Genomic DNA, 12,948 nt, shown 5'->3' on the forward strand with positions numbered 1-12,948 from the left:
ATTGGATTACAACAGAAGACCAAAGATTAGGACCGCATGAAGACTCCATCTAATTCACAACCCTTTGGAGGGAAAATATGAAGAACAAAGCATATCTCTCATGAAAACGAAGTATTGGATACATATTTTATTGAAGACAAAGCAGTGAGAAGGACAACTTGGCACTGCCACATCATTATGTAGTCAATGTCATCAATATCATGTCATGTCCTGTCACAAGTCATTATTTGCCACGTCATTTGTGGATTATGTAAATTCAATATCGGAGAAATGTAATGTAAAGTGGAAGTCCAAGAGTCATCCATGTAATAAGAAAAGTCATGTAGGAAGTTGAAAGGTCATTGAGAAGTCAAACAGTCATAAGAGTAGTCCAAGAGTCACAAGGGATGTGAATGGTCGCCCCATTTGTTTTATATACACCCTCATTGCTCATGTAAAGGACTTCTCACCTTGGCTCCTCTTATGAGACATTGGAGAGGAAGATAGTTGTTTTGGAGGAGCAAGTGACTGCTCTAATGCTCCACTATTGGGGCTAGTGGTGTTCATTGTCTTGATGTATCTTGGAACTTTTACTTAATTCATAAGCTCGTTGAGCCAACATGCTTTCATGCATATGTCATGAATATTATAAGACTATTCTTTGAATGTTTGCGATGTATGTTGTTTTCATCTGTACTAAGGAAATTGAACTATTTCAGTGGCTTTGGTACTTATCTTGTTGAAGGTGTGTTGTATTTTCTTTAACAATCGTTGCTTCCTTGTGAACTATTTCACTAGTTGATCAACGATTCATTCATATGTATATGCTCATGTGTCTTTTCTAGATTAGTACTATTACTTGTCTTTAAATGGCCCACTTTTCTCTTCCCTTTCGGTCGAAAGACCTTGATATTTTCTGCAACTGAACATTTCACAAGGCATATTCACTTGCTGATCGGAAGATAACTGTGTATTACTCTCTTGTGCTGAATTTTGTAGCCAAGGCAAATCTACAAGAACACTTGGCATCTGGGCAATATTCTGGATGGGGCTCCTATTCCAAACGGTGTGAGGTCTAATTAGGGCTTCACATCAAGGAGACTCCCTTAGTTGACGGATATCCAGCACTGTCAACATATCTCTTTGCCACCTTCTTTTTCTCATTTCCTTGGTCAAAGAAGGATGCTTGATATATTCGTTAGGCTGAATTCACATCAAGCTTGCCCATTATTTGTGATAGAAATATTGATTGATCTTGATGGGAGTACTTTCTTTGTTCCTATGTGTTATGCTCTTAACCTGCAAAAAGATACCCAAATACAGAATATGCGAAGAAAGATACCCAGAACATAGAATAACAACAAATATTTTATTATTCAGAAAGCAATGTTCACTGGCCTCTTCGAGGGGGCAACCTCCAATAGAGCAGAGCTCGATACAAAATAAGACACGATGCTCCTCGCATGGAGTCTCTATCCTTTATATATGACTCATACATGCAATACCACAGATCAATATCATGGGTTTTATTAATACCATCTATCTAATACTACGGCCCATTTGCAACTAACTGTGGTCCCGTCATTAATTGCGGGTTAACCACTTACAATTATTAATATGGGCTTTATTGACTCTTGACTATGACTCGATCCCATTACATAAATAAGGGGATTAGGGTGGGACCCTAATACTCCAATGTGCTGAAGTACTTGATATGGTCCATAGAATTTTTGGGATAGTCTCTGACAACCCTTGTCTTTGAGTGATGTTTGCTTATATGGTTGTAGCCTCAAAAAGACTTGATCCCCTTCTTGAAATTGGCGCTTTGAGCGATGTTGGTCTACCTGTTGCTTCATGCGGTTTTGAGCTTGATGAAGATTCTCTCTAAGATGGGCGAGCATGGTTGCGCGGTGTTGTAGGAGTTGATCCACTGCTTGTACTTTTGAGCACCCCTTGATATAAGAAGTAGGGGAAGGAGGGAGTTGACCATATACTGCTTCATAGGGAGTCATTTTGGTGGTGGCATGATAGTTGGTGTTATACCACCATTCAGCCAGAGGTAACCATTGTACCTAAAGATGTTGCTTTTCTGAAGTGAAACACCTAAGGTAGGTTCCCAGACATTTGTTGACCGCTTCAGTTTGACCATCCGTTTGCAGATGATAGGAAGTACTGAGTTTTAGTTGAGTGCCTTGTATCCTGAAGAGTTCCTGCCAAAAATTACTGGTGAAGATCGGGTCGCGATTGTACACAATAGAAGTGGGCATGCCATGCAATTTGAAGATCTGATCCATGAAAGATTGAGCGACCAAAGTTGGTGTAAACGGGTGGGGTAGGGCGCAGAAATGAGCATACTTCGAAAGTCTGTCCACAACCACCATGATCACTGACTTGTTCCCTGACTTTGGAAGACCTGTAATGAAATCCATAGAAACCTCTGTCCAAATTGATGCCGGGATGGGCAATGGTTGTAATGTGCCTGGTGTGTTGACGGTCTCCCCTTTGTGGCGTTGACAGACATCGCATTCTGCTACGAAAGTAAGGATGTCCTTTTTCATGCCTGTCCAAAAAAATGATCTTCTGGTGCGAGCATACGTCTTCTGAAAGCCTGAATGTCCTGCAATGGGGGATGAGTGCAATTCTGCCAAAATGCGACTTTTGAGGGTGGATGTTGGTGCTATTACGACTCTGTCCCTCTAGCAAAGAATCTCATCCTGCCACGAGTAGCCCTTGGTGGAATTTGGATCTACCTGCAATTGAGAAATGAGTTGGGAGAGCCCGGGATGTGAAAACCATTCCCTACGAGCCTCTTCAATCCATTCTGGAATGGGGAGGGAAATTGCTAGCAGAGTACTTTCCTCCTTAAATTGGCGAGATAATGCATCTGCTACACTATTGTCTTTCCCTTTCTTGTAAATGATCTCATAATCATATCCCAGCATTTTGGCAAGCCATTTATTTTGTTGTGGGGAGGATAGGCGTTGCTCCAAAAAATATATAAGACTGTGATGATCTGTGCGGATTTGGAAACGTCGCCCCAATAAGTAAGGTCGCCAGGTCTCTACTGCATGTAAGATGGCCATCATTTCCTTCTCGTAGGTAGATTGGCCCATATTCTTGCCACTTAGTTGTTGGCTTGTGAAGGCCAAAGGTCGTCCTTCGTGCATTAAGACCACCCCAATACCTGTACCCGAAGCATCACATTCAATGACAAAAGATTTGGTGAAGTCAGGTAGTGCTAAGACTGGAGTGGAACACATGGCATTTTTGAGAGCTGTAAATGCCTGTTGTGCTTCCTCATTCCAGAAGAATGAATTTTTCTTCAGGAGTTGAGTGAGGGGCTTCGCTATGCGACCATAGTTGTGGACAAATTTACGATAATAGCCTGTGAGACCCAAAAATCCTCTCAAGCTCTTCAAGGTCTTAGGTTGAGGCCAATCCTGCATTGCCTGGATCTTTTTGGGGTCCACCTTGACACCTTCACGCCCCACAATGTGGCCCAAATACTCAACTTCTTCCATGCCAAACGAACACTTAGACATCTTGACAAATAATTTATGCTTGCAGAGCAGTTGCAAGAGTAGATCTATATGCTGAAGATGTGCGGCCCAAGTGCAACTATAGATGAGGATGTCATCAAAGAAGACAAAGACAAATTTCCTGAGATATGGTTTGAGAATGTGGTTCATAAGGCTCTGAAAAGTAGAGGGGGCATTACAAAGACCGAATGGCATGACCAGGAACTCATAATGGCCTTCATGAGTTCTGAACGCAGTCTTTGGAATGTCGACTTCCTTCATGTGAATTTGGTGGTAGCCCGAGCGAAGATCCAGCTTAGTGAAGAATTGAACCCCATTGAGTTCATCCAACAAATCGTCAACCACCGGAATGGGAAATTTATCTTTGACTATCAACTTATTGAGGGCCCTGAAGTCTGGACACATCTGCCACTCCCCATCTTTCTTGAGCACCATGACCACCGGTGATGAATAAGGACTAATGCTGGGACGAATGACACCTACTTCCAAAAGTTCCTTGATTTTTTTTTCTATTTCATTCTTTTGGGTGAACGGATATCTGTATGGGTGCACATTTGGGGGTTGGGCCCCTGGAACCAAGGTGATGCTATGATCATGTTCCCCTCTCAAGGGTGGAAGCTCATGAGGCTTGTCAAAGACCGGTAGATGGTTATTTAAAATCTGTTGCATCTCAGGATGAATCGGCAGAGACTTGGTTTCGACTGCCTGGATGGCATTAAATTGAGCTATAACTCCATGATGGCCCTTTTTTAGCAATTTTTCCATCCTATGCGAGCTGATGATAGAGGGAGCTCCCGCCTGGAGTCCACGGAGGGTATGTGTGGAGTTGTTCTACTTAAAACTCATATATAACTCCTGGAAATCCATTGTGATTGGCCCAAGAGTGCGAAGCCATTCAACGCCAAGGACAATGTCGCATCCTCCCATGTGTATGGCAAACATGTGGGTTTTCAACTGATAATCCCCCATTTGAAGTTTGACATTTTCACAGCGGCCTTCACATTTCATTGTGCCCCCATCTGCAATTTGGACTTGGAAGTTAGAAACTGCTCGTACAAAACAATGCACTGCTTCCGCGACTTTTTGATGGATGAAATTATGTGTATTTCCACTATCAATCAAGACTACTACTGGGCGATGTTTAATAAAACCTCTGATTTTGAGAGTTTGAGGTGAAGAAATCCCTGCCAAAGCATGCAGCGAAATAACTGGTTCGTCAGAGACATTGTCCTTTTGGTTGTCCTCTTCTAGCGCCTCATGTTCCTCAAGTGGTGGATCTTCCTCTGATGAGTTGTAGTCAGTGGCATCAATTTGAAAAAATTGGGCTCCTTGCATTTATGACCTGGGGAGTATTTTTCATCACAGTGGTAACATAATCCTTGCTTTCTTCTTTCGGCCATTTCTGCAGGTGACACCTTTTGGACCTTAAGTGTTTGAGTCGTGTTGGGAGCCTGTGGGGGGCGACCTTTAGCGGAGAAAGTTGGGCGACTATACTGGGCTGCTAATGCACGTTCCACGTTACGAGCTACCTTGCAAGCCTCCTTCCATGTGGGAGGGTGGCACAGTAGGACTTGGGCTTTTATGGCTTCTTTAAGACCGTTGATAAAACATTCTGTGTAGAACACATCGGAGAGACCCCAAGTGCGGAAGGCTAAGGCTTCAAAGGCTGTAATATATTCATCCACTGTGCCAGTCTGTCGGAGCTTAGTAAGACGACCCAAAAAAAAGATTCCTGGTCAAAGCAGTCTGTAAGAGCTTTTTTGAATTTGGTCCAAGCCCGAAAAGGTCCATTGCAACGTTGATGCCATTCCCACCATTGCCACCTTTCATTGTCCAAGTACATGCTCCCCACCATAAGCTGAGTCTCATCATCTAAGATGTTATTCAGATTGAAATACTGCTCCATTTGTGCTATCCATGCTGCCGGGTGAGAACCGTCAAATTTATGCATATCCAACTTGGGAGGTCACTAACGGGATTGTTGGTGGGTGCGCCAGACGTGAGGAGAGTGGCTAGACTCACCCTCACTGTGTCCATTGCCATTATACTCCTCCTCGTGGGCTTCCTCCTTGCCCTTCGGGATTATGCTCAGGATCATGCTATTTGGTCGGTCAAGCTGAATTCAGAGGGATTGCAATGATTCTTCAAGTTTGTCCATGCTTTCATTGGCCATAGCTTGAGCTCTAGTTTCTACCATGCATCGACCTGATGTTCTTGAAAATTGGGACCGCCTAAAAAAAAATTTCAATAAGAATTGAATGGTACCACCGTGCTCAGCTCGTCGTCCTGATTTTGATGGGCTAGATCACCAATAAGCGCCTCGGGAGATCTCAGACTTTTTTTTTTTGTTCCCCTGAAAACTCAATGGAGTTTTACTCCTTCCTTATGAATACTGCAGTCGCCAAATCCTCAAAATGTCAATGCTGCCAAAAGTCCTGCGAAAATTATACCCCAGTATAGGAACCCCACACAACTACTCAGATCTGGTGGATCTGAGAGATCTGAATGGCGGATCGGATATCTCTGGGTGGCGGAACAGACTGCTGCTGCGGATCTGATGGATCTAATAGATCGGAATGGCTGGTCTGGAACTGCGGGACTGATGTCTGCTGCTGCTGCACCTCTTTGCGCGCTGATCTGGCAGAGATGATGTGTGATCCCCAGATAGAAAAGGGAACTATGGTCTCGAGGAGTGTCAGGTGCTACAGATCGCAATATACATAAGGGTCTGACAGTAGTACTCGGCCCAATGTTTCAGGGCTCTAACTAAGGAGGATCAACCGTACCCTTAGCCGTACAACCCGACTACCTTATCATACGGGCGAGTAATCTCTCCGAGTGCTGTTCTCGGTGTACTGTAGCAGCAAGATGGCCGACGGTTTATCTATGGCGAGGTTGCAGAGGAGCTAAGGGGCTTCCGATATACCCAGAAGGTACTTGGAAGACAGTCCGTACGCGGTTCTGTCTAATGCGCTACTACTCGAAGGGGTACCCACAGGGGTTACAAGGGAGTCCAACAAGCGTGACCACCTCTTGTATTTCCTGCGTGCATGCCTCCCTAAATCCGCAGGTTTATGCGCTCAATGACAGATCCTGTGGTTTAAAGACGCCGGAACACGTCTCTAGCCAAAAAAATTTTGCTAAGAAATGGAGATCCCATTGGCCCTGGAAAGTGCTCTGATACCACTTGTTATGTTCTTAACCTGCAAAAAGATACCCAAATAGTATGCGAAGAAAGATACCCAGAACATAGAATAACAACAAATATTTTATTATTCAGAAAGCAATGTTCACTGGCCTCTTCGAGGGGGCAATCTCCAATAGAGCAGAACTCGATACAAAATAAGACACGATACTCCTTGCAAGGAGTCTCTATCCTTTATATATGACTCATACATGCAATACCACGGATCAATACCATGGGTTTTATTAATACCATCTATCTAATACTATGGCCCGTTTGCAACTAACTGTGGTCCCGTCATTAATTGCGGGTTAACCACTTACAATTATTAATATGGGCTTTATTGACTCTTGACTATGACTCGATCCCATTACATAAATAAGGGGGTTAGGGTGGGACCCTAACACTATGCCTTATTTCTTTTCCTTGCCCATCTAGCTTTATTATTTCTCTTTGTTGGATCTGTACCTTGATTTGTTTTTGTGTTGGTCAAGGAAGGATGCACGGCACATTGGCCAAGTTGAAGTCCCATCAAGACTTCTCCAGTATTTTCCCTTAATGGTATGTCCATCTTGCCCATGCATTATGCCTACTGCTACCCCGTTAGTCTCAAACTTTCTATTTGTTGTTATTGCCCCTTGTGTACTTTTTCTCTCCTTTGTCAAGGAAGGAGGCTTGTTACTGGGCTGATAGGTTGCTTTCTCATCATTCATGCTCAATCGCATGGAAGCAAAGATGTGGAAATTTTTCTAAGGATGCTGGTATGATGAACGACACTCTTAACTGATACCCATCATTCTCTAGTCTATAATTTCCTGTTGAAGGAAGTCCCAGACAATACGTCATTGCTTTTAGAAATTGTTCTTGAACTAGTTTGGGAATCTCCATGTTCCTTTCAGCAGTCATTTAGTGAGCCTTGTATATTGTGAAAGTTATCCTCTGGAAGCATATATATTGAACCAGACTGACAGGACATCTATAGAAACCAACTAGAAAGGATTCCGTACAAGGAAAGAAATCGATTAGATTCATCAGAATACTAGTTTGATACCGTTCATCCTTCCACTGTTGAATAGATAAACAGTTTGCATCTTGCATGTATGGAAACAGGATAAGTAATTATGGAGCTAATCGACTCACATGATGTGGCATCCTCAGCTTAACACAATGTCTGTCATGAACTTTGATGATAGAATTGAACAGGTTAAACACTTACGAGGAAGTATGGAATATTAGGCAAAAAGCAGTAATGTTCCCTGTTTTCTTGTCAGTACACTGACAAGGAAGCAGTAAGCAATTTTTTCCTCAGAAGGAATTTGATACTCCAGGTGCTAAATACCCACCATCCCTATCAAAAGTTTTTAAAAATAACAAGAATGAAAATTGATTTTATAAACAAAGGAAGGAAAATGCTTAAAAATGATACTTGTAACTGTGTATATAAAAACAAGACAAAGGTGCCAAATGACACTTGCTGACACAAGGCCATATCTTCAATGTCAGCCACAAGTGCAAGAACGTAGATTACTTTTGGAATGGGTTTTTCCCATTTTCAGGGAGAATTATGTCATGGATTCTGTTAAGGATGAAATCATCTAGTTTTAACTAGATGTGCAAATATGTGAGTGCTGTTAAGTAGCCCTCAAACTATCTTGAGATAATTTCTTTATAATTTCTGAAGCTGTGTTGCTGAAACTCACTTTAATTTTATTGAAACATATCAGCCAGTGGGAAATTTCCATTCATTATTCAACCGTATCAGCTAGTGGGAGATGGTCCTTAATTAAGTTATGTGAAGTTGTAACAAATAGCCTCACTGGACATTACTCACATTTTAATCAGTATCATAAGAAATGTCCAGTAAAGACCAAATACAAGCAATGGGACTGTAATACAGATCAAGTTCAAATACACTAGTAACTGCAAATCAGAACTATAAAATCTGCCCAAGGTGAGATTAAAAATGCAATCCTTATACAAATGATCCTTAGGTGGATAACACGTGTATTACCTTGAGCTTGGAGGAAGTGATGTGATGAAATGGAATGGAACATACCCTCTCCATGTATCTCATCCTTGCATGGCATGGGAATCTATTTATTGTTAAATTCAAAATTGGGGATTGTAAACAGGTCCTTGGTTCGATGGGGTGTTTTATTTTGCCATCAACGTTCAAATCCTGAAAAGATATATTTTTCTTCAGGAGCCCTCTTGATTGTGGACTGCGGTATCACTGATAATTCTGATGGCAAGTTCTGCAGTGGCGGCGTCTAACAGGGGTTGATATCCAGTGATTGATAGCCGGTGCATGATTTAAATTCGTTTCTTGCAAACTGCTTGGGTATGAGTTTTGTGCTGGTAGTGCCCACGGTTTTTCGTAGATTGTTTCTTGCCTTTTTCTTTCGGCAATCTCTTTATCACGCATCAAAATTTCCAACTATTTAAATCAATTTGGACACCCCGGACAGGTTGAACCCTCCACTCGCACACAAAGCGCTAGTTATTAACAATGATCCGGAGGGTTCATATCTCTACCCACGCACAAAGCATATGGTATCAAAGACACGCAAACAGTGACAACGACACCGTTTTATTTTAGGTTGAATGACGATAGTGTGATTATTTCATTATTTTATTTTGACATTTTTTCAGGAGCATTGATCAGATTGAATTGCAATATGACAATAGATTGTAATAGCCTGGTTTACATGGACAATAGATTGATTCTTTATTATATATATTTCAAATTTGTTATATATATATATATATATATATATATATATATATATATATTCAAATTTGTTTAAAATTTGGGTTGGGTTGCAATTACAGGTTTGAGTTCAGTAATCTATAAAGTTTAAATGGCCGAATAGATTTTTCAAAAAGTTGAATAAATTTATCCATTTAAAAATGGAATTTAAATTAAAAAAAAGTACAATCCCACATATCACCTTATTTCCCAATTAAAAAAATTAAAAGATAAGAGAATGACACTACTGTTTATAATTACTTCGTTATGCTTGTATGATATATCATGACATTTTCTTAGTGTATTAAACTTTTAAGTAGTTACAAGTTCTATTTTATTAGAAACATTATTGGCTTGCTTTTATATATATATAATAAAATAAAATCTTCAACGTAGAGAGGCAGTAGGAAAAGGAGTATTATTATAGGAAAAGGACATTAAAAATATTAATAAAGAAAATTAATATAATGAAGTTATAATATATTAAAATTATTTATAATAAAAATAGTTAAGTGAGACGTGAAAGGAAAGGATCTTAGTTTGAATGTTTTGGTGAACCATTCGATGAAGTAGGATAGTTATCTTATTAAAAGGATATTAAAAATATTAATAAAGTTATAATATATTAAAATTATTCATAATAAAAATAGTTAAGTGAGATGTCAAGAAAGGATTTTAGTTTGAATGTTTTGGTGAACAATTTGATTTTTTTAGTGTGGGTTTATGTTTGTGAAGGCATGTTGTAAATGGTTTGTTTATGGCATTTATGAAATAGCTATATCTGATATAATAGTGAAAACCATATCAATTTTCCAAAAAATTTTACTCTGATCCAAAAAAATATTATAAATTTTTTATGACATATATATGATGATTCCAGCCATAACAAAATATATTTTCTTATTTTCTTTTCAGTAGTAATTTCTTTTGTTCCATATAAACATTTCAACTAGATTCAAAGCCTTGGTTGAATTTAGGGAATAGATACGCACCCCATGATATCTTATCTAATAAATTTTTGAGTACAAAACTGATTTGATTATTTACCCTCACTGGTTCTTCTGTATGTATTCTTTTCTTTTACAAACTCAACGTTCTTTTGCTGAAATGTTTGTTAAAGTACTTTTTCATTTATGAAAATAGTCATGGGTGATAATGAAATGCACTTTGTGTTCTTTCTCATACGCTGCACAATCATTGGTAACAAAATGAGTATCAAGTAGTGCTATCACGTTGAATGAAAAATGTGTTTTGACCCTTATTTAGGTAGAGTTCTAGAACATGTTAACAATAGACATATAACTTGGCTTGCATATTCTGATATCTGAAGTACACTCCATGTTTTCAGGAAACATTATTGCATTGCTCCATGCTTTCTTTAGTAACCTCCCACATGAATGGCTAGAAGCCACACATACAATCATAAAGCATCTGCGACCAATCACCACAATTGCACAATTACGAATAGCTTTTCGCATCATGGGACCGCTCCTGCCGCGTGTTGCAATTGCCCGGCCACTATTTAAAAAGGCATGAACACTTATTATTCTGTCATTTTTGTGTTCTCAATTACATAAACCTCTACTTTTCAATGGCTATATGGCAAGATAATCTCACATGGTTTTGTCTGGGAATTCATGCCATCATTGTATATGGAAACTTTAATTAAAAAATACAGTATGTTTTTCAACTAATGATTGTTTCATGTTCTACTGTGTAGACGTTGGCCCTACTTTTCAGTGTTTTGGCAGATGTGTTTGGGAGAAATTCTCAGGTATCTATTCCAGTTGAAGCGACTGAGATCTCAGATCTTATTGACTTCCTGTAAGTTCCACTCTTAAACTCTTGATGAAGTAGATATTTAAAAGTTCAATTTTCTTCAATATATTTATCGCGTTTCTATGTTTAACCTTAGATTTCTCTCTGTTATCTACTGTACGTACGTTCTATATTCTTTCATGTTTTAAGATATTTTTTTCTTTCTTATGCCATTGAATTTCAATGAAAAATGATCCTTAATTAGATTAATCTGCAATTTTGTTTTCATAGACATCATGCTGTGCTCTATGAAGTACAAGGATCGACACAAAATGGGGCAAAGCCTAAGCCAGAGACTCTGAGCCTCTGTAGCAAAGCTGTTGAACATTTGCGACCTGATCTGCAACATCTTCTTCGTCACTTATCAGCAGACCCCAACTCTTCAATCTATGCAGCAACCCATCCAAAGATAGTACAGAGGCCAACTTCACCTTTACCAGGTGTAGTGTAGAGATGATTTAATATCAGACACTTCAAAAATGTCACCAAATGTCAGGTGGCAAATAAGCTGAATTCCCAAAACATGTATGTATTGTTAATGTGACCATCTGTTATGCCATCTTGTGGTATCTTTGTGTGTTAATACAGCGATCTCTTGTGCTATCTCATAGTCATAGGTCATCTGTTGTGCTTTCTTGGGTCTTCGGAGAGTAACTGAGGGAAACTGTGGTGCTATTTTGTGATATGTTATTGATATGTATTTAAACGGATTTCCATTATGTATTTAAATGATCCTTAATTAGATTAATCTGCAATTTTTTTTTCATAGACATCATGCTGTGCTCTATGAAGTACAAGGATCGACACAAAATGGGGCAAAGCCTAAGCCAGAGACTCTGAGCCTCTGTAGCAAAGCTGTTGAACATTTGCGACCTGATCTGCACATCTTCTTCGTCACTTATCAGCAGACCCCAACTCTTCAATCTATGCAGCAACCCATCCAAAGATAGTACAGAGGCCAACTTCACCTTTACCAGGTGTAGTGTAGAGATGATTTAATATCAGACACTTAAAAAATGTCACCAAATGTCAGGTGGCAAATAAGCTGAATTCCCAAAACATGTATGTATTGTTAATGTGACCATCTGTTATGCCATCTTGTGGTATCTTTGTGTGTTAATACAGCGATCTCTTGTGCTATCTCATAGTCATAGGTCATCTGTTGTGCTTTCTTGGGTCTTCAGAGAGTAACTGAGGGAAACTGTGGTGCTATTTTGTGATATGTTATTGATATGTATTTAAACGGATTTCCATTATGTTCGTCGATATCGGGTCATTATTAAATTATTATTTTATATAATTAGTTTTATATCATTATTATATAGTTAATTGGAATTGGAGTTATCTAGAGTGGAAGAATGATTGCTATCTTAAATTTAGTATATTGGTTTAAATTAAAAATATATTGTTGTAATAGTTTTGAATTTTGTTATTTCTTACTTCTATCTAATTAAATATGAAAATTATCATTTTAGATAATTAATAATTTCAAAAATAATTAAAATAAAATGAAAATTCATTTTAGATAATTAATAACTTCAAAAATAATTAAAATAAAATAAAAAAACAAAGTAAGTTTGTTTTTTTTTTTTTTTAATTTTTTTTTTAAAAATTTTTAATATAATTTTAATGACATTTTAAAAATACTTTTACATTATTATTATTTTATATAATTTTAA

At 38.8% G+C, this 12,948-nt stretch overlaps 1 protein-coding gene across 1 annotated transcript in view; it reads left to right on the top strand.

Moving 5' to 3' along the window:
• LOC149224256 (mediator of RNA polymerase II transcription subunit) overlaps positions 1-12,409 on the top strand; it is a 428,548-nt gene extending 416,139 nt beyond the window's left edge. Inside the window, 3 exon segments of the mRNA XM_089386058.1 lie at positions 10,800-10,981; positions 11,172-11,275; positions 11,501-12,409. Of these exon segments, the coding sequence (XP_089242184.1) occupies positions 10,800-10,981; positions 11,172-11,275; positions 11,501-11,720 (506 nt within the window). The 3' untranslated portion in view covers positions 11,721-12,409.
• Positions 12,410-12,948: the final 539 nt, after the last annotated feature.

Source organism: Pinus tabuliformis, chromosome Q (assembly GCF_031772625.1).
Source record: "Pinus tabuliformis cultivar Carrire ecotype Pingquan chromosome Q, CPIR1, whole genome shotgun sequence".
NCBI lineage: Eukaryota > Viridiplantae > Streptophyta > Pinopsida > Pinales > Pinaceae > Pinus > Pinus tabuliformis.